The 27,555-nt window shown below is 41.3% G+C and overlaps 1 protein-coding gene across 2 annotated transcripts in view; it reads left to right on the forward strand.

Annotated features, from left to right (window-relative positions):
• Positions 1-27,555, forward strand: part of JHY (junctional cadherin complex regulator) — a 96,565-nt gene that overhangs the window by 48,384 nt on the left and 20,626 nt on the right. For both annotated transcript variants that reach the window (XM_059676172.1, XM_059676173.1), the window contains exon 4: positions 18,602-19,257. In XM_059676172.1, the coding sequence (XP_059532155.1) occupies positions 18,602-19,257 (656 nt within the window). The remainder of the gene's footprint in view (positions 1-18,601; positions 19,258-27,555) is intronic.

Raw genomic sequence — 27,555 nt, forward strand, 5'->3', positions numbered from 1 at the left:
AGTTGAGAACCACTGACCTATGTCCTTCAAATTCACTGAGTGCCAAACCAAAAAATTCTGCAAGTCAAAGACGATATTTCTAATAAGTGAGTTTAGCAAAGCTTAGACTCTGGGGTTACACTGCCTTCACTACTTCTTAGCTGTTGATTCTGGGCAAGTTACTTACCTCTGTGTCCCTCAGTTTTTCTATTTTCCAAAAGGTAATAATAATAGTGCCTACCTGATAAGGTTGTTTGAGGATTAACTGATAGATGCTAAGTGCTGGGGACAGCTACTGGCATACTGTAAGCGTTCACTGTATATAAAATACTATGTCACTTCTATCGTTGTTATCATCTTGCAGGGTAGTGTTACTTCATTATATTATTTTGTCTCGCCTGCTCAAACATTAGTTGCAGCATCTGGTTCAGATAACTTATAAAACCCTTATAAAACCGGGTTCTCTGAGTATGTAGAGCATTTAAAGTAATTAGTAGTGGCACCAATCTTCAGATCATGCCTGAAAGAAAAACTGCTTATTCCCCTTTCTCTTTGGAACAATCCAGGTCCCTAAGGACAAACATGAATCCTTGAAATGAACTGAAAATAAAACCAGCTCTTTTCCTAGAAACCGGAACCCCATGGCTCTATGACCAACCAGAGTCCAGTCAGTACGCTACATGCTTCACCCTCTTAGATTTCCCCAGAGTAACTGACAAGATGTCTATCCAGAGTGCCGAGGAGATGGGAAATGTTGCCATCGATCCTGAAAACAACTGCCACCAAAGTGCCCAACAGCTAAAGGTTACTGCTGAATTGATTTTAAATGTGTTTCCCAGGTGACTGCTGAATAAGTCACGTCTGTGACTGACTTCTTGTCACTTAGGGTTCATTCTTACCCCTGAGGACGGTCACACCTCCGAGGGATAACACTGGCATCTGCCCAGAGGAGCCAGTGCTTGCTCAGCAGCCAACCTGACCCATTTTTCCAAAGGTTCTATTTCCTAGAGGAAAATCGTCATGTCACTCTCTAAACATCCACAGTTATAACCCCTTAGAGAAGAAAAGCATGGAGAAAACGCAGGGAAAGTCACAGTTCCAAAGTACGTCCACTTCTCTGCTGCTCCTAAGTCGATTTCCTTTGGAAGTGGCGTTCATCCCGAGGTGAGAGGGAATGTCCTCTTTGGGTTCCTCTTGTTTGGGGTTCTCTGCGCTTCCTGGACTTGTAAGTCTATTTCTTTCACCAGATAGGGAAGTTTTCTGTCATTATTTCTTCAACTAGGTTTTCAATATCTTGCTCTCACTCTTCTCCTTCTGGCACTCCCATGATGTGATGTTGATATGCTTGAAGTTGTCCCAGAGGCTCCTTACACTAACTGCATATTTTTAGGTTCTTTTTTCTTTTTGCTCTTCTGATTGGATGTTTTTTGCTTCCTTGTATTCCAAATTGTTTATTTCATTCTCAGAATCCTCTGTTCTACTTTTGAATCCCTATAAATTATTCGTTACTTCAGTTAGTGTATGCTTAACTTCTGGCTGGTCTTTTTTTATGTCTTTGACATTCTCACTAAGATCCTTGAAAGTCCCACTAAGTCCCTTGATACTCTCATTAATTCCCTTGAAGCTCTCATGAAGATCCTTGCGTAGCCGTATAACCATGGTTTTGAACGCTGCATCCAGTAGTTTGCTTGCTTCTATTTTTTCATTTGTGGCATGTATTCTTTGTCTCTGCGGTTTGGCTGCTTCCCTGTGTTCGTTTCTTTGTATTGGGCGGAGCTGCTATGTGTCCTGGAATTGGTAGAGTGGCCTTGTGTAGTAGGGGTCCTGTAGGGCCCAGAGGCTCAGCCTTCCCAGTCACCTGAGCTGGGCACTCTAAGTGCACCCCTGTGTTGGCTATGTGCACAGTCTTGTAGTTGAGCCTTGATTGCTGTTGGCATCACTGAGAGGAGTTGACCTCCAGGCCAATTGGCTGTGATGACCAGCTGCGTCTACAATGGAAGAGCTGTTGTGCAGAAGATACCCCTATGGAACAGGACTTGCTTCAATGGGGCTTTGGTGCTCACTGAGTCTGCCTCTTGAGTGTGTCGCTGGTGGGCATGTAGAGTTGTAATCTGCTGTGGTCTGAAGCTGTCCACCTGGTGCACTGGCTCTGGAGCCTCCTGGGAGTGCAAAATTGGCCACTGCCTGCCCCTACCCGGCAGGAGCTACAGAGGGATCTGCTGATGGCTGCTATTTGTGTTGGGCTTTAATGTGCTCAGGTGAGGCCCAGCTGTGATGCAAGGCAGGCTGGTGCTAGTGCTGGGTCTTGGGCCTCTTATTGATAGGCTGGGGACACACTGTCACCAGCTGCAGCTTGTTTAATAGATTTTAGGAAAGGCTGAAGCCTGAGCCAGGACAGGCCATACATATGGAAAAGCTACTGCAAACAGCTTGGGTGAAGCTGCAAATTGAATGGGGCAGTATCTCAGGGAATCACCAGGGAAGAGCAAACAGTGTGGGCCATCTTGATGGAAACTCAGATATGGCTGCTAGTCAGCCCTGTGACAGGGGAGCTCCCAGCACAGGATCAATGACTCCTGAGAGCACCCCTATCTGGGAGAAAGCTGCCCCAAGTTCCTGCCCCGGTGCCAGACAGTCCAGTTCCTTCCCGTATGTCCCTGGATTCCCCCAAAGCTGCCCAGTGCTGGAGCTCAGAGGGATTGAATAAGTCTGTGCGCTGGCCCTTTAAAAAAAACGCCTGGGTCTCCAGCAGACTTCGTGTCCTTCAGCCACAATCCTCACTGGTTTTTACAGCCCATAGTTGTGGGCACTTCTCTTCCCAGCTCTGGAACCCTGGGCTAGGGTTCTTGTGTGGGGCTGGGACCCCTTGTTCCTCATGGGCAGCCTCTGTAGAGACCATCTCCAGTTAAAAAATACACCACACGTGGGTGTCAGACCAGCCCTTCTGTGCCCCCACCCCTCCTACCAGTCTCAGTGGGCTTTCTTCTTTCCTTCATTAGTTGTAGGACTTCCATTCAGCCAGCTTTCAAGTGGTTCTGAATGATGGTTGTTTTGTGTTTTGGTTGTAATTTTGATGTGGTTTTGGGAGTTGGCGAGTATCAATGTTTACCTATGCTGCTATCTTGGCTTTCCTGTCATCATATTTTTTACCAAAATAACAATGTGTTTTCCTCCATCTAGTGCCATCTATACTTTATGATAGGTTTGGCTCAGTGAATGAAGACTTTTAGTTATTTCATGATCTAAAATTTCGAGTTTTTCTCCTAGCCAGTTTCCATATAAATAACTTCACGGATTGAGTTAAATCTCACAGTACATTTGATTTTCAATGTTAATATTGTTATGTTTTATTAGCCTTAGGTAAAGTTTCTTTACCTATAATCTCTATATTATACCATATTCCTGTAGCATTCAATATAAATTTAGTATTATTACAAAAGAAGTTACTTAGCATAACAGAGGAATTTTCTAATCCTTCCTGACAAAAATGTCCCTTTCCCATGTACCATGTATTGTTGTTTGTTGGGGTAGATACAATAGACAAGGTTTGGGTAAACTCAGATTTCACATAGTCTGAGGGAATAACTGTTTATGTCTTTGATTTTCATAATCTGACAATGATATGGGCTCCCACGTGCTGTCATGTTTTTAAATATGGCTCATCTACTTCCCTTGGAAAGTGTTATTAAGAATAGGTTTTGGGGGTTTTTTTACCATCCAGTTAAATTATGGAAATTTTCACTTTAGGATTTAGCTGGGTACTAAATGTGTCATACATTACATTTTCCATTTAATAATTTCCAAAGCTCAGGGAAACCATAAGAGTCCCATAGGTGTTTATACCCATTGTAGCATTATAACCATTTCAGTTTCCATTTGTATTAACACGGATCACAGGGCTTGATTACGGTGCAGGCATTAATCATGAGCAATTGGCAAAAGGCAGTCAGACTTATGAGCGTAGTTAGTCTATATCTTTTTTGATCCAAAAAGATATGCAAGCACTTTATGTATAGCAGAAAAAGAGTTTAAGTCATTCCTAACTAAAGGACATAGTGCTTGAGGGATCATTTCTATTCTTTGTGCCACCATAATTTTAGTATGAGCAGCTGATTTCAAGCAGTGGGAAAGACAATGACTTTGATTTGAATGCTACAAAAAAGATCAGCAAACCTACCAATATCAAACAGTCTTTAACAGAAATCGAAACGATGTGCTAATCCTGAAGGTAGCCAGCTGAACAACGCATGCAGGGGGTCATCTTTTCCTATTGTAGCCACTGAGCTTGTTGAGTGACCTTTTCTAATTAAGTCTCTGCTTCCCTGAGATGGAATAGGCAGTATGAGCAAATGGTCAGAGGCTGTGTGATTGTCAAGGGCAACCCAAGCAAGAGAATATCGAGATTTTGTTGGGTCAATCATCTTAGCCATCTTTTTAGCAATTTTCTGATAGTAACATAAAATTTTAATCATATTTTTATTGATATATATTCTGGCTCTTGGGATTAGTATGCTGAGTATACTTTACCAATCCTGTCATCATAACCAGTCAGCATTTCCCTTTTGGGCCTTATGATCTGTTTTTGCTTCTATTGAAACAGCTCTTTGTTAAAATAATTTGTCCTATGGAAAGTCAGGGGATTCTTATGAATAGATAAAGGAGTGGTGAATTGCCCCCAATAAACAGAGTTTTTCCATTTGCCAACTGTTTAAACATCAAAGTGCCCATCCTTTAGCTGGGGGATCTTCTATGCCACAAATAAAAATGAATTTGAGTGGGGCACAAACCACCACCACCCCACCGCCCCTGGAGTATTTTTGTTTATAGATTCCTTCGTAAGTATGACCGAGAGACTCCTTTTCAATCAAGAATGAAACCAGTTACATGGGGTGATATTGGTTATATTTTTCTTTTCAATTTTGCTGTGTAGACATTTAGAGATCAAGTAAGAAGGTGATCAGAGAGGGGGCAGAGTTAAACGCAAATTTGGTAGAGATGACAGGGAGTGGTGAAAGCATGGGATGGACGTCCCTGGTTCTTGAACAATATCCACCTGCATCAAAGTTGGTAACAGGTACAACTAGTGGTAAGTATTGGTCTCTTATTGATTTAGGAATTTGATGACATATCTAGCAATCACTTAGATTTCCTCCTTAGCAGAACTTTGGGAGAGTTTCACTAAAATATCTTTCCAGGCATTAGAGAGAATGATGAAAGAGAGAGCAAGGAAAGGGGGAACAATTGGGTTTGTTATTTATTATGTTAGACAATCTTCCTATAATATAAATCAAGATCAGCAAGGGATAAAGGCGAGAAATTCAAGTAAGAATTTATGTAAAAGCCGGTGTGACACAGGCCTGGTCCAGTCTTTTGGGAAACAGGTCTTCACTTCAGTTGGCGGTGGCTTCTCACCTTCGAGTAGTTTTTGATGTTTGATGTAGGTGGAGGCAAGTGTCGCAGACAGGGGTAGATGTCCGTTTGGGGTCAGGTACCTTTTTAAAATGAGAAATGTGACTCCGTGCATGAACTCCTTTAAGTTTAGCTGCACCTGGATTGCTTAACCATATCTAATGGGGTCCCCTCCAAGGAGGCTGGAGTGAATGTTTTACTTGCTGTCTCTTCCCATAGACAATCCCTTATTGTAAGCCATGGTTTGAAGTCTTTGTCTCGTGGGAGCACGTATGAAGTGAATCAGTCATTAATTTATAGTTTTCTTCCAGTTGGTTAGTGAGTCCTTGACAAGCATGTGGAATGTCTCCTTTTAGCAAGGCTGGTTCATATGCCCCTTCATCCAGATGCATCAGGCGGCCAGTCACTGTCTCATAAGGAGAAAGGCTGTGTTTACCAAAAGGGGTGGATCTGAGGCTGAGGAGCGTTATAGGAAGAGCTGTTGGCCAAGGGAGATAAAGCTTCTGAGAATTTAGCTATTTGAGTTTTGATTGTACCATTGGTACATTCCACCAATCAGAGGACAGAGGCGGGGAGGGTGATAAGAACAATTAAAATGTTGCAGAATAGGCCAAATGTTATAAATGGATTGCATTATTTTCCCAGTGAAATGAGTCCCTCAGTTATTATGTAATTCAGTGGAAATTCCCAATTGGAAATTATTTTTCTAATAATAATTTGCCTACATTAAAGCAGTTGCTGTTCTGCAAGGGAATACCTCAACCCAGTAAGAAAACACACATCATGACTCACTTAATCTTGCCAATATCCATAGAAAGATCCCAGAGCTCCATGGGGACATCCTGTAGTAAATGTTCAGTCTCAAGATTAGTTTCTTCTTTCCTTAAAAAAAATGCTTTTATTGATTTGAGAGAGAGGAAGGGAGAGGGAGAAAGAAACCTCAACAGGCCACCTTCTGTATGCACCCGGCAGGAGAGCGAACTCACAACCCTGGCGTGTGCCCTGACCTGGAATTGAACTGGTGACCCTTCAGTACTCGGGATGATGCTCAACCAACTGAGCCACACTGGCCAGGCAGTTTCCTCTTTTCCAGGCTCCTTTAAAATCATTTTCTCGCCAAAACCGGTTTGGCTCAGTGGATAGAGCATCGGCTTGCGGACTGAAAGGTCCCAGGTTCGATTAGGGTCAAGGATACCTGGGTTGCGGGCACATCCCCAGTAGGAGATGTGCAGGAGGCAGCTGATCAATGTTTCTCTCTCATTGATGTTTCTAACTCTCTATCTCTCACCCTTCCTCTCTGTAAAAAATCAATAAAATATATTTTTAAAAATCTATGTAAAAAAATCATTTTCTCAATCGATCTATTTACTTCTAAATACATTTGACCTTTTGAGAAAAGGACATGTGGGTGTCATGAGCTTCAAGGAAGTCTTGTCCTATCAGGTGTATTGGGGCAGATTTGACTAGTAAAAATATATGTTGCCCCGTAACATTCCTGAGGGAACAGATTCTGCATTAAAAAGACATAATTGGTTAGCTGCCCCTACCATTTGTTTAGGAGTTTACTCTGAGGGCGAGGGCGATGTCACTGGGTAGGGTTGGAAACAGAGAAAGTAGTCCTGGCAGGGATGAGAGCCTTGGTAATTTTCCCCTTGGTGATAATTTCCGTTTCCTCTGAAGATTGGTAAGGAGAAGGGGAAACAATTCTCATAATTTTTGGAGCAGCCCTATGCTTGCTTCTGTTTCTTTCTTTTCTTTTCTTCTTTTCCTAAATGCCATTTCGGTCTTCTGCCATCTTTCTCCAGATGTCCTGCTTGTTGTAGAAGCAGGTTCTCCTTTCCCTGGTGAAAGTCCTTTGGGAAGGTCTGCCCTGATTGCTTCATTATTGGAGCTGTAAATTCATGATTTTAGTAGCTCCATCCTTTTCCTTCTTTTGAATAGTTTAGGTAATTGACCAGCCAGAACTGCTAGCTGATTAGCATGCATAGTAGGCCAGTTTAATTGATGCTGTTCAACCAGAATTACAAACTCTTCATCTAATCCTTCCAAAAATGGCAACTTGAGAAATGGGTAATTTCGATGATCATTAAAATTGTCTGGAGACAGGTCTGAATGTTGTTTGGAAGTTTTATTGGAGTGTTCAGAGAAATCAGGCCTGGTTTCGTCAGGTCTCCACCTACAGTGCTGGGTTTCAGTCCAGTCTCTTTTGGGGGACACCTCAGGAGGGGCTGTGGTAAAACCAACGGGCTGGTTCCCTGCATTCATCCTGGTCTCTGTCTTAAAAGCCCTCTGTAGGTTTTTAACATGAGTCTTTCATGTAACTTTTGTGCTGCCTTCCTCTCGGAAACGAACAGGTGTATCAGCTGGGACAGGTCTGAGAAGCCAGGCTCATGTGTCCTAATAGTTACATCAAATTCCTCGCAAGTCTGCGTGGAGGGGATGGGGAACATCTCCAGCTGGGTTTCTTAATTGTTTTCTACTTGAGGTCACGCAAGTTATTGCTGGTTCTCCCCTCCTGGGACTGGCGTTTCCCTAAAGGGAGCCACCAGAATGTCTGGTCTTTCTAGCTCCTCCAGGCTCAGCTGTTTTTAGTTTCTTTTTCAGTCTGGGAAGGTGAAGGCGGGAGAGCAGGAAGAGAAGGGAAGGGGAGGAGGAAGGAAAACACTAGTAAGTCCACACAGAAAAGCTCAGAGCGGAAAGGATACAGTGGAGTAGTTGGAAAAGAGGGAGGAGTAGGGACTTGGAAGCCATTTTTAATTCAGAGACAGTCTCTCAAACCTTTTTATTAACTTCCTGGGGAAAAAAGAGTTTATCTATGCCTTATCTTGAGGCTCCTAATTTTCAAAGTAAGCTTCACATTCATTTTGTTTCATTTTAGAGCTGGCTTTTTCCAATTGTACATGCATAAAAATCAATTTGAATATGTCCAAAGTTCCTCATTTTAGCCATCTTAACCTATGATCATTTTTTAGTTAAATCTTTCCATTTCTTTAAATACTTACAAATAAAGCTCTGCGTGAATTGTACGCGAATCCTCCAGGAGTGTAATAAGTGGCTGTCCGTTTGGGGCTTGTTGGCCTTGGAGGTACAATTTCCCGTTTTGAATTTAATTTCCTTTTGAAACCTGTAGAATCTGAATAAGCTTCTAGCAATATTAAGTTGTGGGTTACAGGGTGCTGCTTGTGGGTTGACTTCCTTGGGGCTTTTACCTCCTGAGTCTCTAGAGCCCTCATGTGCCTGGGTGTCTCTCTCTGGCTGTCTAATACAGCCATGGACTTGGAGCATTGAGTGACGGTCCTGTGTGCACGTCCCCAGATGAGTCAGTTATTACACTGTCCTGGATTTCCCTGTGTGATCACTTCGTGCCTTGAGATTCCCAGACTCCCCCACTGTGATATTTAGTTAGTGAAGACTGCCCAAACCTGGGGCTGGAAGAAGTAGTTGTCCCTCTCATTTAACTAGCAAAGATTTCTTTTTTATTCAGAATCTTAAAAAGCAATCCTAATTGAAAGACTGAAACATAAAAACAAACACCCCTTCTTCCTTTTTCTGGGTTAATTTTAATTCAACCAACCCTTATCTTTGGTGCCACCTCGGGGATTTTCTAATAGCAGCTCAAGCGAAGCCAGGACTGCAACCAAAAGCAGGAAGGTCTGGGATTCCAAGAGAGAACTCGCCCAAGGTCACCGATATGAAGCCAGGAGCCAGCGCAGCATAATGGGCCCCTGCTGGGGCCTAACAGCAGGTCTGTGTCTGCAGGGTGGTCCTGGTGGTTTTCTTGGAATCCTGCTCACATCATCAAACAGATGAAGGTTTAGCGTTTATTTGAGTCTAGGCTGAGGGCTAGCCCCGAAAGCAAAAGCTATGTTTCCAAGTGTCTGATGAGTGTCTCAGTTCCACTGAGGAAGAAAAGGAAAGAGGGCTTTGGTGCTGGTCTGAAAGGGGGAGGGCGTAGAATGAGGGGGGGGGGCTTGGTGTTGAGTTTGGAGTTGCCTGGAAGAGGGCGTGAGGAAGGGCGGGGTGTGGGGGAGGGTGGTGGTTGTGTTGAGTTTGGAGTTGCTTGTATCTGGTCTGGGTACAGAACTCAGGAGAGACATAGGAGCTAGCACCATACGTTTGCATCACTAGAATTCACTGGTGCATTGAAGCTGCGGGAATTGCTGAAATGCCCCAGGTAGGTAGTGGAAGAAGAGAGAAAGGTCTAGAACAAGACCCTATAAAGAACGGCAGACGTTTAAGAGTGAGCAGAGGCAGAGGTAGAGAGCAGAAGCTGACACTACAAAGGAATTGCCAGAGAGGTCAAAAGCTGACTAGGATAAAACAGTGTCATAAAACTGGAGACATGGAAATTTCAAGAAAGAAAAATCAGTGAGCAAGGTCAAACTCTGCAGAGACAACAAGAAAACAGATGCTGTGAAAAGGGGGTGATATGTGCACTTCATAAATTCGAGTTTCAAATGATTCAGAGAAAACTAAGTACCAATACCACAAACAATAATAAATAATATATATGTAAATGTGTGTGTCTATCTATGTATGAAGAGACAGAGAAGGAATGATAAAATGTGGCAAAATGTTAAAAATTGGTGAATCTTGGTAAGAATATTTGGGAGCTCTCTGTGCTATTTTTGCATCTTTTTCTCTAACTTTTAAAATAATTTTGAAGTTTGAAAAATAAAGAGTTAAAGAAAAAGGTACCCATAGTATTTAACAACTGAGAGGTTCCTGGAGGCCTGAGCATTGCAGCTCAGGTGGGTGGTGGGAATAGCTGCATGGCTGCAGGTGCAAAAAGGAGATGAGAGATGGGGAATGGAGTGCCGACACTTTCAAGGTGCTTGACAGTGGGTTAAGAGGGAAGTTTTAGCCGGAGAATGAGATCAAGTGAGAGATTCTTTCATTTTTGTAACAGAAGAGGTTTAAACACATTTACATGCTGAAAAAAAGTGAGAAACTAGAGATAGGGCATGGGAAGAAAGAAAACATGGAGGAATCAATGTCCGTGAGACCATTTAAGCCTCTGTATTTTCATTTTTAGAATACTGATCATTGATCCTTCTCATCTTCTTTTCTTCTATACAAGCCACATAATCCCTCTGCACTTATCTTTCAATGTAGATCTTGCTGTTCTGAGTCACTCTGTGTGCCCTGAGAATCGTCACAGGTCTTCCAAATTCTACTTCCGTGGTGTACCCAGGACTGGACACAGTACTTAGCGAAGGGCCTGACCCTAGCAAGCCAGTGAAAGGGAGCACACTCCCACCAACAGATCCTTCCCAGGCAAAGAACATGTTGTCAACAGAGAAATGGAAAATTCTCCAATTAAGAAAAGCTTCAAAAGTATGAAATAGGTCCGGCCGGTGTGGTTCAGTGGTTGAGCATCAACCTATGAACCAGGAGGTCACAGTTTGATTCCCAGTCAGGGCACATGCCCGGATTGTGGGCTCAATCCCCAGTAGGGAGCGTGCAGGAGGCAGTCGATCAATGATTCTCTCTGATCATTGATGTTTCTATCTCTCTCTCCCTCTTCTTTCCTCTCTGAAATCAATAAAAATATATTTTTTTAAAGGATGAAATAGGATATTTTCCTCTTGCCACTCTTAAATTACTCTTAACTTTGTAGGCAAGGAAAATAAATGGTAGGGTGAAAGGTGTGAAGAATCTTTGACTAATCTCATAGTCTTTGGGATCATATCCTATGTAGAGCAGAAGGTGACACTACAAAGGAATTGCCACATTTCCAAAGAGCTATTAATTTGGTTTTGCCTCTAACACCACCCATATAACTATGCTTCTTTTAAAATCTGAACAGAGTCCTCCCTTACTGATGCTGAAAATTAGAGCCAGTTGATAAGTATGCTCTAACTTTTCTTAATATTATCAGGTGGAACTTATAACCCAACCTCAAAGTACTCATGTATTTGTTTCCTTAATAATTTTTTAAAATTTATATTTATTGTTGAAAATATTACAGATGACCCCCGTTTTTGTTTTGTTTTTACCATTGACCCCCTCCACCCTGCCCCCGCTCCACCACCACCACTCCCTCAGGCCTTCACTGCACCGTGGGTTATGCATATATGTGTATATGTTCTTTGGTTATCTCTTCCAACCCTCACCCCAAACCTTGCTTTCCCTCTGAAAGTCTTTTTCCTTCACCAGGTTAGGGAAGCATTCCATGCTTCTATGTCCCTGGATCTATTTTGTTCATTAGATTTTACATATAAGTGACTGGCTTATTTTGCTTAGCATAGTACTCTTCAGGTCCCTCCGTGCTGTCTCAAATTACACTTGACACACAATATTATATTATTTTCAGGTATACAACCTAGTGATTATGAAGTGATCACTTTGATAAACCGAGTACCCATCTGATGCCACACTAGTTTTTACAATATTACTGACTACACTAGAGGCCTGGTGCACAAAATTTTTGCACAGGGGAGAGGGGGTCCCTCAGCCTGGCCTGCACCCTCTCTAATCCAGGACCCCTCGGGAGATGTCCGACTGCCAGTTTAGGCCTGATTCCTGGGATCGGGCCTAAACCGGCAGTCAGACATCCCTCTCGCAATCTGGGACCACTGGCTCCTAAATGCTCACCTGCCTGCCTGCCTTATTGCCCTAACCGCCTCTGCCTGTGTGCCTGAGCACCCCTAACCCCTCTGCCTTCTTGCCTGATGCCCCTAACCGCTCTGCCTGCTGCCTGCCTGATCACCCCTAACCACCTCTGCCTCAAGCACTGCCACCAAGGCTTTGATTCCCAGTTGACGACATCCAGAAGACATCTGGTCTATCTGGTCTAATTAGCATATTACCCTTTTATTAGTATAGATTCCTTATGCTGTACTTTACAAATACCCATGTCTATCTTGTAACTATTAATTTGTACTTCTTAATCCCTTCTCCTTTTTGATACCCCCAACCCCAATGCCCTCTCCCACCTGACAACCATCAAAATGTTATCTGTATCTGTGGGTCTGTTCCTGTTTTGCTTATTTGTTTATTTTGTTTTTTAGATTTCACATGTAAGTAAAATCATATGACATTTGTCTTTGTCTGTCTGACTTATTTCACTCAGCACAATGCCCTCTAGTCCATCCATGTTGTCGCAGATAGCAAGATATCATTCTTTTTTATGGATGAGTTATAGTCCATTGTATATAATGCATGACTTCTTCTTTATCCATTCATCTATGATGAACACTTAGGTTGCTTCCATATCTTGGCTATTATAAATAAATATATGAATGTACAGTACATGTCTTTTTAACTTAGTGTTTTGGGTTGTTTTGTTTTATTTTTCAGATACATACCCAGAAGTGGATTTGCTGGATCTTTCTTTATCTCTTGTTATAACCTCTGTTTTAAAGTCTACTTTGTCTGATATAAGTATTGCTACCCCAGCTTTATTTTTTATTTTTCATTCCCATTTCCATGAAATATCTTCTTTTATCCCTTGATTTTCATTCTATGTGTGTCTTTCAATCTGAAGTAGATCTCTTACAGACAACATATGTATGGGTCTTGTTTTGTTATCCATTCAATTCTTGTACGTCTTTTGATTGGGGCATTTAATCCATTTTGCATTTAAAGTAAATGTTGATAGATATGTATTTATTGCCATTTTATTATTCATATTTTTTTATCTTTTTTTCTTCTTCTTCTTAAAGAAAACCATTTAACATTTCTTTTAATACTGTCTTGGTGGTGATGAACTTCTTTAGCTTTTTCTTGTATGGGAAGCTCTTTATCTGGCCTTTGATTCTAAATGATAGATTGACAGGGTGGAATAATCTTGGTTGTGCAGTAGATCCTTGTTTTACATTACTTTGAATATTTCTTGCTAATCTCTTCTGGCCTGCAGAGTTTCTATTGAGAAATCAGCTGAGTCTTTATGGGAGCTCCTTTGTCGGTAACAAACCGCTGTTTTCTTGCTGCTTTTAAGATTCTCTTTGTCTTTAACCCTTGGCATTTTAATTATGATGAGTCTTGACCTTTTTAGGTTCATCTTGTTTGGGACTCTCTGCCCTTCCTGGGCATGAGTGTCTTTTCCTTCACCAGATGAAAGTTTTCCATCATTATTTTTTCAAATAGGTTTTCAATTTCTCTCTCTCTCTCTCTCTCTCTCTCTCTCTCTCTCTCTCTCTCTCTCTTCTCTTTCCAGCACTTCCACGATGCTCAAAGTTGTCCTTGAGGCTCCTAAAACTATCCCTTTTTTATTATTATTCTTTTTCCTTTTTCCTTTATGCTGTTCTGAGTAGGTGTTTTCTGCTTCCTTATCTTCCGATCACTGATTTCATCTTCTGCTTCATCTACTCTACTGTTGGTTCCCTGTAATATAATCTTCATTTCAGTTATTGTACTCTTTTTATCTAATTCCTTTTTATATTTTCTGTCTCCATTTCCATGTTTTCTATCTCTTTGTTGAAGTTCTCACTAAGTTCATTTACTCTTACTATAAGTTCACTGAGCATCCTTATAACCAGTGTTTTGAACTCTGCATCTGGTAGATTGTCTCCATTTTGTTTAGTTCTTTTTCTGAAATTTTGTTCTGTTTTTTCATTTGGGACAGGTTTCTTTGTCTCCTCATTCTGGCTGCCTCCTGTGTTTGTTTCTCTGTATTAGGTAGAGCTGCTATATTTCCTGGTCTTGGTAGAGTTGCCTAATGTAGTAGGTGTTGTGTGGAGTCCAGTGGCACAGCCTTCCCAGTCACTCAAACTGGGCACTTCAGGTATGACCCCTCTGTGAGCTGTGTGCACGGTCCTGTTGTAGTTGAGCAGTAATTGCTGTTGGCACATTAATAGGAGGTGTTTACCCCCAGGCCTACTGGGGGTCTCCTGATGAGACCACAATTAAGGATCAGCTGTGCAGGCCTCACCCCACATAGGAGGACTTGCTTCAGCTGAGCTCTGGTGTCTGGTGACTCCACCCCTTAAATGTGTTGCTTGGGAGGTGGTTGTATAGTGCTTTGGCATAGCCTGGAGCTGTCCACCAAGTACTTTGGCTCAGGGTCTCCTGGGAGGTGCAGGCCAAGGTAAGCCACCAGCATGAGCTACAAAGTGATGTGCAAATGGCTGCTACTTGTGCTGGGCGTGGGGTGCCCAGGAGAGGCCAAGCCAAGCTGTGAGCGAAGGCTGGCTGCTATTAGTGCTGAACCTGGGGCCACTTAGCAAGATGTATGGGGCCACCAAGAAGCCAGGTCCTGCTTGTTTGGGGTGTGTGAACCTTGGAGGGAGTTTAGGAAAGTCCGCACATGAGCCGAGACGGGCTGTTTGTATGAAAAAGCCACTGGAAGTGCTTTTGGTGGGCCTGCAAGTGGGATGGGTGGGTCTCAGGGAATCACCAGGGCAAGGTGAACAGTGTGAGACATTGATGGAGATCAGATATGGCACTTGCCTGCTGGCTCTGCCAGGGGAGGGCTCAGCGGAGAAACAGTGGCCTCTGCCAGCACTTCTGTCCGGGAGAACGCTGCCCTCCCAGTGTCCTTGGACAATTCCGTTCCTCCCCAGGTGTCTGTGGTGCCTTTCAAGCTGCTTCCCCAGCACAGAGCTCAGAGTGAGTGAGGCAGACTAAGTCCGTGTGCAGGCCCTTTAAGAGGAACTCCAGCAGCCTCTGTCTCACTCAGCCAAGATCTCTACTGCTTGTTTGTTTTTTAAAGAGACCAAAGTTCTGCCACCTTGAAACTGTTTTTTTTTTGTACATTAATTTTACAAAATTAATTTTAAGCTATTTTTAAAAAATATATATTTTTGGTGATTTCAGAGAGGAAGGTAGAGGGAGAGAGAGAGAGAAATATCAGCGATGAGATAGAGAATCATTGATCAGCTGCCTCCTGCATACCCAACAATGGGGATTGAGCTCACAACCCAGGCATGTGCCCGGACTGGGAATTGAACCATGACCTCCTGTTTCATAGGTCGGTGCTCAACCACTGAGCCATACTGGCTGGGCTCCACTGATTTTACAGCCAGAAGTTATGGGGACTTCCCTTCCTGGAACTGGAGCCTGGCCTGAGGGATCTGGTGTGGGGTGAGACCCCTCACTCCTCAGTGGAGACCTCCACATCCAAGACATCCCTCCTGATTTTTAATCACTATCTGGGTTGTGGGACCAGCCTGTTCCATGTTTCTGCCCCTTCACCAGCCTCCATGTAGCTTCTTTTTTATACCCTTAGTTGTAGGACTTCCATTCAGCTAGATTGCAGCCAGTTCTGAATGATGAACTTCTCGGTTGAGATCAGAGCATACAGTCTCCCCTCTGCTTACGCCATGTAAACAGCAAAGCCATGAAAGAGGAAACTTCTGGTCTGCCTTTCTCAGGGTTGGGGAAAACTTCTCTCAGATGGCCCAGTGGGAACAGACATTAACTAAGGCCGGTCTGACTGAGAAATTATCATCCTCGCATTAGGCACCAGGATGCCCGGGCGCTGACGGTGCAGCCGAAGGACCCAGCTCTGTGTGCGCCAGGAAAACCTCCGGCCAGTAAGCAGTTGCTCCGAGTGCATGCAGCATGGGCTGACTGTGCCTGTGGGCAACAAAAGAACCCCAGTGAGAGCCGGTGAAATAGAGGGTTTCAGTGCTGATGGAGATTAAATCGCCCCGAGAATGGCTTTGTATGTTAACTTCAGGGAACTCAGGTCTTACCACCTAAAGTGTGACACCTGATGTCTCCATTGTAAGGTAATAAATCCTGGGTAAACCACAGATCTCAAGGAGGCTACTGGGAAAGTAAGAGACATCACATCAAGCCCATAAGTGTCTTCCTTGCTGGGGACTGAAATGCCACCTCGGGCACTTACATTTGTGTGAATAGCGAATGTAACACTTGAGAGGAAGTTTCATGACATGATGAGTCCTTGGCCTTGTTGACAATGCACCCTGAGAAGAACACTGCAGTAACCTGAACTGTCAGCAACGGTGTAACATGACTAAACCCAAGATTTCAGGTCTGTACCCAGGAAAAAAATTCCTAATCGGTGGGTTTTTTTCTCTTTTTTGCTGGAAATGAGGAAAGAGAACTAAAGCAAGTACAGTTGGATGGCAGCAAAAATAAAGTTTCTGGTCACTTATTTTTCTAGCAATTGAAAGACTGAACAGGTATGGAAAAGACTGACCTGATCAGCACCGATACATGTGTACAGATCCCAGCAAAGGGCCTTTCTGCCTGTCAGAGACAGTGATGACAGCCATGGAAAGAGCCCCGTGCTTCATGAACACGCCTGTGAGACTGTGAATAGCAGGTTTCTTCTGGATCCGCTGTGAGGAAGGGGGCTCTCGGGCACCTGCAGAGCCTTCTCGCCCACATTCCCATGCAGCTCAAGGCACTGCCTGGGAGGAAGAACTTGTCTTTCCTTTTTTAAATCATTGATTTGAGAGAGAGAGGGAGAGAGATCAATTTGTTATTCCACTTATTGATGCATTCATTGGTTGATTCTTGTGTGTGCCCTGATTGGGGATCGAACCTGCAACCTTTCTCTATATGTACCAGGACAACCCACTAACCAACTGAGCCACCCGGCCAGGGCCACAGCCTGTCTTAATTGGAATACAGAAAAGGAAGTTTTCTTTTTTGGAACACCACAGGTAAAAAAAAAAAAAAAAAAAAAAAATTAAAGTTTAGAGAAGCTAATCAGAATTTGGCCCATCTCCAGAAATCTCCAATTCCAAAGAGAACATACTCTAAATTTCAAATTATAAGCCATTCTTATTTTAAAAATCTGATGTAAGAAGTAAAATTCTGATATGTTTTAAATAGTCTCACCCTTATCATTGTAATTAGATTTCATTCAAAATAGAATGCCACCTAATATTATACAAGAATAGGATGAGTCTTAGTGATTATATCAGGAAAGTGAAATAAAAGTTGAATTCATTGCAATACTTTGATCATTTTTCATAGCAAGCTAAACAGTTTAAGCAAAATCATGATTTACCTACTTTAAGCTATTTTTCTCAAATGGTCGTGGTAACTTGCATGTTTTGATTAATGTTTTGTGGACTCAGACCACAGAGCTCTCATACACGTGTGTTCAGAAAGGAGGCATGAGCTGCAGTTATGTAACATGCTGATGCATGTGGTCATCTGACTGTTTTCAGTGAGCAGTTAATCATTCCAACAGCCTCTTAGCTCAGCGAGTTTTTCACAATGTAATGAGTGCTTTATTCCTTGAAACATATTTCTAAATGACTTAGTACAATATAGTTACATGGTGTATCTATTATATCAGGAGTACATTTTGTTGTTACAAGACTGAAAAGCATGAAGACTGTTGTGAAGTTGAATTATTTCCCCCAGATGTTTGATTGCCTAAGTACAGGCTACATTAAGGAACAGAAGCAAAACAACCCTTGTGGTTTCACAGACGTCCTATCGGAGTGCAGACTCTTATAAATCCAATTTGTTTCCTCTGGTGACGAGGTCATGTCTAGCTGCTGAACTATATGAGTAAAAAGATCTGATAAGTGATTGTATTTCATACTAAACTTGTGTTTGGTTGGTAAAGCAAATCATTAATGTTCTTTCTGGTTAGTATTTTTGAAATATTCCTATTAGTTCAAGTAAACTTGCCCTAGCCGGTTTGGAGCATCAGCCTGCGGACTGAATGGGTCCCGAGTTCGATTCCAATCAAGGGCACATACCTTGGTGGCAGGCTCAATCCCCAGCCCTGGTCAGGACTCGTGTGGGAGGCAAACATCCTCTCACATCGATGTTTCTCTCTCTCAGTCTCTCCCCTTCCCGTCCACTCTCTCTAAAAATCAGTGGGAAAACATCCCTGGGTGAGGATTAACAAATAAATAAATAAATAAATAAATAAATAAATAAATAAATAAATAAGCTTGAATATTTTGATGTACATTTGCATTTTCTTTGTATGCAGCTCTTTAGAGGTAAAGCTTCTCTCCCCACCCCAACTTAGCAACACTTCGTTTTATAAGATTTTAAGTCAAAGACTTGTCCTTGATAGAAAGTCCATTCTAAACTCTGTATTTCTTCCTAGAAAATGTATAACCTAAAGTCGCCAGGAGGAGTCACCGAGCTGAGCCTCCTCTCGGGGCCTGAGATAGGAAAGAGCCTCTGTAGTCTCTATCTCCTTTCAACTCCACGGTCACCTTCCTGCAAGTCTCAGCTCCCCGACGAAAACCTCTAATTTAAAATGTGTGAAGAGTGCCCACCTTTTAATTGTACATTAACCAAAATATCTTTTTGGAATTACCAGGAACACTGGTCTCAGTATGAAAGTGCAGCATCGAGTCAGGAACCCAGAGGGCGATCTCCGGAAGCCGCCAGTGGCCAGCAGCCTTCCAGAAGAGCAGCCGGGCACAAGGCTGGAAAACAGCAGAAGCACAAGCCTGGCCTGAAGTCTTTGGTGCTGGAAGAACTGGTGTTCAGTCAGGGAAACCCGAAAAACCCTCCCAGACGGCAACCAACTCAGAACAAGCCTGTTGATGCTCCCATAAGCCACGAGACAGCTGCGGTCACGCATGCCCCCAGCAATGACTTACAACACTCAGGGGCACCTAGGGGCCAGGGGCCCCACGGAACCTCCAATAGATTTGCTCCACCACAGCAGACCTTTGACAAGGCGTTATTATACAAAAATGCTCCTGGATATCACTCAGTGATGAATTTTAATAAGAAAAGAGGACGCAAAGACCAAGAAGAGGACAGATTCTCATACCAGCAGCTACACATGAACACTCTTTCCAATATGGACTTGAACTACCCTAATGGACTCACTAAGAGACAAGTGCCCCTGAGCTACAAAGGCTCTCAGTCTGCTTCTAACTTAAATGGTCACAGAGCAACTGAAAATAAGAAGCAACCCAAACAAACTTACACAGAGACCAAATATAAGAACTTGGAAATATTATGGTAAGAATGCTCTTTTCTCAAGTGGTTTTCTACAGGAGAAAGACAGGAGAGGAAGGATGGGAAGTGATGGGGGGGAGGGGAGGGCCAGGGTATGGTCAGAGGAAAGGAAAAATTTACCTAACAACATCCTTGGCTCCAATTTCTGCCTAAAATAGTCCACTTTTATGTATTTCTTTTCTTTTTCCCTGTCTTCTCTACTGTTTCCACTCTAGTTAAACCAGAGGTTGGAGGGAGGGGAGAAGGAGAGAAAGACAAAAGACCCAGTCTTAGAATTTTCCCATCTGCCACTGGCCCCATCTCTGATGGATTATGAAGATGATACCAGTCTTATAAAATGAGTTGGGGAATACTCCCCTATTTTACACTCTCTGGGGTACTTCTATTACTTGAAGATTTCACAGAATTTTTTTTAAAACTATTCAAGTAATATGTACTTTTTATTTCACTTTGTTCTACTGTTTGTAGGCAGATTTCAACTTTCGCTACTTACATTGATTGTGATACTCATATATTTGAATTGATTTCTACCATCTTGACTGATCCTTCTTCTTTGCATCTTTTTTTTATATCTTCTATTGAACTGATAGAATATTCTTTGTTACTTTTTCCCTAGAAAAAGGGAAATATATATTTATCTTTCTATTGGAAATATATATTCTCTTTCTATTCTTTTTTTACCTTACATACTTAACTACTCTTATGTAAAATTGATATTTCCATTCTCCTCTAGAATATATTCAATATCAATGGATCATTATTACCAGATCACTATTTCTGCCACATATATTATATTTTTGTTATATTATCCAAAATCTTATATCTCCAAAACTAATCATTACTACTTTTATTGTTATATAGAGTCAGTGATGTTTTTATTCTTTATTTTTATAGAATTTATTGGGTATATATATATATATATATATATATATATATATATATATGCCTAATATGCTAAGTGTCCGACTAGGTGATCGACCGACCAGTGGCTATGACGTGCACTGATCACCAAGGGCAGATGCTCCAACCGGTAGGTTAGGTTACTGCTAGGGTCCAGCGGATCGGGACTGGGCAATATGGGGCCAGACAAGCCCTGGAGCCTTCCCGCAGTCCCTTCCGCAGCCCCTTCCCCTGCCACTGGCCCCGATCAGCCCCGATCAGGACCGGGTGAGATGGCCCTGATCGGCCCCAATCGCCGGCCAGGCGGAGGCACCCCATCCGTGCACAAATTCATGCAATGGGCCTCTAGTTAGTTAATAAAATTATAGAGGTTTCAGGTGTACAATTCTATATACATCATCTTTATATTATATTTTGTGTTCACCACCTCACGTCATTTATCCCCACTTTACCTTCCTACCTCTCCCCCACTTTCGCTCTGCTCATGACAATGCTGTTGTCTGTGTCTACCACTTTTGTTTTTTTTTTTTTTGCTTAATCCCTTCACCTTTTTCACGGAGCCCCCCAAACCACCTCCTCCTGTCAGTCTGTTATCTGTGTCTATGAGTCTGTTTCTGTTTTGTTTGTTAGTTTATTTTGTTCATTAGATTCCACATATAAGTGAAATCATATGGTATTTGTCTTTCTCTGACTGGCTTATTTCATTTAGCATAATACTGTGCAGGTCGACCCATGATATTGCAAAGGGTAATGTTCTCTTTTTTATGGCTGAGTAGTATTCCATTGTGTAGATGTACCATGGCTTTTACTCCACTCATCTGCCAATGGGCTGCTTCCAAATCTTGGCTATTGTAAATAACACTGTAATGAAGATAGGGCACATACATTATTTCTGATTGGATTTTCGGATTTCTTCAGATATGTGTTTGGAAGCCAAACCTCTGGGTCAGAAAGCAGTTCCATTTTAAACTTTTTGTGATCACTTCATACTGCTTTCCACAGTGGCTGCACCAGTCTGTGTCCCCTCCAACAGTGCACAAGGATCCCTTTTCTCCACATCCTCACCAACACTTGTTTGTTGACTTATTGATGACAGCCATTCTGACAGGTGTCAAGTGATATCTCATTGTGGTTTCACTTTGTATTTCTCTGAATATTAGTGACATTGAGCATCCTTTCATGTCTATTGGCTATCTTATGTCCACTTTGGAGAAGTGTCTATTCAGGACCTTTGCCTGTTTCTTAATTGGATTGTTTGGGTTTTTTTATTTGTTTGTTTGTTTGTTTGTTTGTTTTGTTTGTGTGTGTGTGTTGTTTTATAAGTTCTTTCTAAATTTTTAATATTAAGCCCTTATCATATGTGTCATTGGCATATATGTTCTCCCATTCAGCAGGTTGCCTTTTCATTTCATTGATACTTTCCTTTGCTGTGCAAAAACTGTGTAGTTTAATATAGTTCCACTTGTTTATTTTTTCTTTTGTTTCTCTTGCCCAAGGTGATAAATCAGAAAAAATATTGCTATGAGAAATGTCCAAGATTTTACTTCTAGGACTTTTATGGTTTTGAGTCTAACGTTAAGTTTAATCCATTTTTATTCCTGTGTATTGTGTAGGTTGTTGCCCTACTTTCTTTTTTTCTTTTTTTTCCACATACCAGTCTTTACCCCAGTGTGTGTTTGTGCCTCCTTTGTCAAATATTAATTGACCACCGTAAAGGCATGGGATTATTTCTGGGCTCTATTCTGTTCCTCTGACCTCTATGTCTGTTTGTATGCCAGTTCCATGCTGCTTTGATTACTATGGCCTTTTAGTATAGCTTGATATCAGGTAGCATGATTCCTCCAATTTTGTTCTTCTTTCCCAAGATTGTTGTGGGTATTCAGGGTCTTTTGTGGCTCCACATAAATTTTGGATATTCTAGTTCTATGAAATATGCTATTGGTATCATGACAGGAATTTCATTGTATCTATAGATTGCTTTCAGTAGTATGGACATTTTAATGATGTTAATTCTTCCTATCAATGAACATGATATATGCTTTCCATTATTTATATCTTCTTCAATTTCTTTCTACAGAATCTTGTAATTTTCTGAGTAAAGGTCTTTTACATTGGTATTTTTATGCAACCATAAATGAAGTTGTTTTCTTAATTTCTCTTTTTGATAGGTTATTATTGTTGTATAGAAATGCTACCAATTTCTAAATATAATTTTATATTTTGCTGCTTTGCCAAATTCATTTATTAGATCTAGTAGCTTTTTGGTGGAGTCTCTAAAGTTTTCTATGTACAATATCATACCATCTATGAATAATGAGTTTTACTTCTTCCTTTTCAATTTGGATGCCTTTCATTTTTTCTTCTCCTCTGATTGCTGTGGCTAGGACTTTCAGTACTGTGTTGAATAGGAATGGTAAAAGCAAACAACCCTGTCTTGTTCCTGATTTTAAGGGAAACTCTTATAGTGTTTCTTCATTGTAACTGATGTTGGCTATGGGTTTGCCATATATGGCCTTTATTACATTGAGGTATATTCCCACTTTCCTGAGAGACTTTATTATACAGTAGAAGCCTGGTGCATGAAATTCGTGCACGGGTAGGGTCCCTAGGCCTGGCCAGCACTCAGGGCCGAGCGGGGCCTTTGGCCGGGGCCTTCCTTCATTCGGCACCGCCCCCTGGTAGTCAGCACATGTCATAGCAAGCAATCAAACTTGCAAGGGTACAATTTGCATATTAGGCTTTTACATATAGAGACTAGAGGCTTGGTGCACAGATGCATGCCCTGGTGGGGTCCCTTGGCCTGGCCTGTGGACATCCCCCAAGGGGTCCCGGGTTGCGAGAGGGCACAGGCCAGGCCGAGGGACCCCACCGGTGCACGATCGGGGCCAGGGAGGGACTACGGGAGGGCTCTAGGGCGTGTCTGGCTGTCTTGTCCAGCCCTGATCTGCTGGACCCCAGCAGCAAGCTAACCTTCCTGTCAGAGTGTCTGCCCCTGGTGGTCAGTGCATGTCATAGCAACCAGTCGAACAGTTGACTGTCCACCCCCCTGGTGGTCAGTGCACATCATAGCAAGCGGTCAAACAGTCAAATGAACAGTCAGACACTTAGCATGTTAGGCTTTTAGTATATAGGATAAGTGCTGAATTTTATCAAATGTTTTTCCTGCATTTGTTGATATGATCATGTGGTTTTCATCCTTCATTTTCTTTATCACATTTTTTGCTTTGCAGATATTATACCAACCTTGGATCCCTAGAATAAATCCCACTTGGTCATGGTATATGACCTTTTTGACATATTGCTAGATCCAATTTTCTAATATTTTGTTGAGCGTTTTAGCATCTATGTTCATCAAGGATATTGGCCTATACTTTCCTTTCTTTGTAGTTTTTTTTATCTGGTTTTGGAATTAATATAATGTTGGCCTCATAAACTGAGCTTATGAGTCTTCTCTCCTCTTGAGTTTTTTGGAATAGTTTGAGAAGAATAGGTGTTAGTTCTTTGAATGTTTGGTAAAATTCAGATGTGAAGCCATCTGGTCCAGGACTTTGGTTTGCTGAGAGATTTTTCATTACTGCTTCAATTTCACTAGTTGTAATCTGTCTATTCAGATTCTCTGATTCTTTCTGCTTCTGTTTTGAAAGATTGTATGTTTCTGGGAATTTATCCATTTCGTCCAGATTGTCCAATTTATTGGCATATAGTTGGTCATAATATTTTCTTAGAATCCTTTGTATTTCTTTGGTATCAGTTGTTATTTCTCCTCTTTAATTTCTCATTTTATGTATCTGGGTCCTCTTTCTTTTTACTTTTTTCTTAATCCTTGCCCAAGTATATGTTTTTCACTGGTTTTAGAAAGAGAAAGGGAGAGGGAGAGATGGAGAGATGGAGAGAGAGAGGGTAGGAAGGAGGGAAGGAGAGAGAGAGAGAGAAAAATTGATGTGAGAGAGAAATTTTGATCAGTTGCCTCCCATACCACCAGGGAATGGACTCACAACCTAGGTATGTGCCCAATCAGGAATTGAACCCAACCAACTGAACTGCACTGACCAGGGTTCTATTTTTTTTCTTGATGGGTATGGTTAAATGTTTATCAATGTCATTTATCTCTTTAAAGAATCAGCTCTAGGTTTCATTGATATTTTGTATATTTTTAGACTTTATTTCACTTATTTCTCTCTGATCTTTATTACTTCCTTTCTTCTACTCACTTTGGGCTTTGTTTGTTGTTCTTTTTTAAGTTCCTTTAAGTGTAAATTTAGATTGTTTATATGAGATTTTTCTTATCTTTTGAGGTAGGACTGTAATGCTATGAATTTTCCTCTTAGGACCGCTTTCACTCTGTCCCATAGGTTTTGGGTTGCGATCTCATTTTCATTTTTTTCAAGGTATCTTTTGATTTCTCCCTTGATCTAGTTTTAAACCAATCCATTGTTTAGTAACATGTTATTTAGCCTCCATTTTATAAGTCTTTTTCAGTGTTCTTCTTGTTATTGATTTCTAATTTCATACCATTATGGTCAGAAAAGATACTTGATATGATTTCAATGTTCTTAAGTTTATTGAGACTTTGTATTGTTTTGTACCCTAGCATATGGTCTATCCTAGAAAATGTTTCATGTGTACTTGAAAAGAATATGTGTTCTGCTGCTTTGTGGTAAAATGCTCTGAAGATATCAATTAAATCTATCTGATCGTGTGTGTGTGTGTGTGTGTGTGTGTTTTTACCAGATTCAAATTATTATTTTTTCTGGTAAAAACAACAACAACACATAACAAAATTTACCACCTTAATTATTTTTTAAAAAATATATTTTATTGATTTTTTACAGAGAGGAAGGGAGAGAGATAGAGAGTTAGAAACATCAATGAGAGAGAAGCATCGATCAGCTGCCTCCTGCACAACTCCTACTGGGGATGTGCCCGCAACCCAGGTACATGCCCTTGACCGGAATCGAACCTGGGACCCTTCAGTCCGCAGGCCGACGCTCTATCCACTGAGCCAAACCGGTTTTGGCGACCACCTTAATTATTTTTAAGTGCACAATATAGTATTATTGACTTCATGCATATGATTGTGCAACAGATCTCTCTTTCATCTTGCAAAACTGAAACAACCATTGACCAACAACTCCCCTTTCTCCCTCCCTCTCCAGCTCTCTGGTAACCACATTCTACTTTTTGTTTCTTTTTTTAAATAAACTTTTTATTGTTGATAGTATTATATGTAGATATCTCCCCTTTTTCCTGCCTTTACTCCCATCCTCCCAGATCCTACCCACCCCCCATGTCTTCACTACCCTATTGTCCGTGTCCATGAGCCATTATACCTATAATTATATAAGTTCTTTGGTTTATCTCTTCTCATGCCCCCAACCCCACATCGAGGTATGTCAGTCTGTCCCATGCCTCCAGTAGATGAATGGATAAAAAAGCTGTGGGACATTTACACATGGAATACTATGCAGCTTTTAAAAAAGAGGGATCTCTTACCCTTTGGGACAGCATGGGTGGACCTGGAAAATATGCTAAGTGAAATAAACCAAACTGAGAAAGACAAATATAACATGATCTCACTTATTTGTGGAATCTAATGAGCAGAATGAATTGATCAACAAAATAAGATCTAGTGTATCTTTTAAGGCCACCATGTTCTTGTTGATTTCTGTCTGAAAGAGCTACCTATTGGTGTCAAAGGAGTGTTCACATCTTTTACTGTGACTGTATTACTGTCGATCTCTCCCTTTATGTCCACCAAGATTTGCTTTACATATTTAGGTGCTCCCATGTTGGATGCATAAATGATTACAAGGGTTAAATCCTCTTATTGAATTGCTTCTTTTATCATAACTTAATGATTTTGTTTGTCTTTTGCTATATATAGCCTTTGTTTTAACGTCTATTTTATATTGCTACCTCTGCTTTTTTTTCCCTTTCAATTTGCATGAAATATCTTTTTCCATCCCTTTACTTTTAGTCTGTGGGCATCTTTCATTCTGAGGTGGGTCTCTTGTAGACAGCATATATATGGTTCTTGTTTTCTTATTCATTTAGCTATCCTATGTCTTTTGATTGGAACATTTATGCAATTTGCATTTTATTATTATTTTTTTAATCCTCAACCAGAGGATGTTTTTCCATTGATTTTTAGAGAGAATGGAAGAGAGAGGAAAAAACAGAGAGAAATATCAATGTGAGAGAAACACATCGTTTGGTTGCCTCCTGCACACATCCTGACCAGGGCCAGGGCTGGGGAGGAGCCTGCAACCAAAGTACATGCCCTTTACTGGAATTGAACTCAGGACCCTTTGATCTGCAGGTCAATACTCTATCCACTGAGCCAAACTGGCTAGGGCCAATTTGCATTTTAAATTAATATTGATAAGTATATATTTATTGCTATTTTATTCTTTTAACAATGTTCGCCTGTTTCTTTTTCCTTTCCTCCTCATACTCTTTGTCCTCCTCATCATTATCATCATCCTCCTCCCTCGTCCTCCTCATTATTATTATCATCATTATTAAAGAAGGCCTTTTAACATTTCCTGTAATACTGGTTTGGTGGTAACAAACTCCTTTAGCTATTTTTTGTCTGGGAAGCTCATTTCTTCATCAATTTTAAGTGTTAGCCTTGCTGGGTAAAGTAGTCTTTGTTGTAGATTCTTGCTTTTCATGTCTTTGAATATTTTATGCCAATCCCTTCTGGCCCAAAATGTTTCCATTGAGAGATCAGCTGACAGCCTTATGGGAGCGCCCTTGTAGGTAACTGACTGTCTTTCACTTGCAGCTTTTAAGATTCTCTCTTTGTCCTTAATCTTCAACATTTTTATTATGATGTGTCTTGGTGTGGGGCTCTTTGGGTTCATCTTGCGCGAGACCATTTGCACTTCCTGGGTTGTATATCTTTTTCCTTCAACAAGTTTGGGAAGTTTTCAGTTATTATTTCTACAAATAGGTTCTCAGTCCCTTCCTCTCTCTCTTCTTCCTGTACCCCTATGAAGAGGATGATGTTACACTTTCTGTTTTTCCAAAGGTCCTTTAATCTATCTTCACTTTTTAAAATTATTATTGCTGCTCTGATTGCGGGTTTTCTGCCACTTCATTTTCCAAATCACTGGTTAGATCCTCTGCTTCATCCAGCCTATGGTTTATTTTTTCTAGTGTGTTCTTCATTTCTGACTGGTTCTTTTTTATGGTTTTATGTCCTCTAGCATACTGTGGTAAGTTTCTTGAGCATTCTTATAACCATTGTTTTGAACTCTATTTCTGATAAATTATTTCTGATAAATTATTTCCCTTCATTTCTTTCATTTAGCTTTTTTCTGGAGATTTCTTCTGTTCTTTCATTTGATACAAGTTTCTTTGTCTCCCCATTTGGTAGGGTGGCCTTATGTAGTATGT

The sequence above is a fragment of the Myotis daubentonii genome, chromosome 19, assembly GCF_963259705.1.
Source record: "Myotis daubentonii chromosome 19, mMyoDau2.1, whole genome shotgun sequence".
In the NCBI taxonomy this organism is placed as follows: Eukaryota; Metazoa; Chordata; class Mammalia; order Chiroptera; family Vespertilionidae; genus Myotis; species Myotis daubentonii.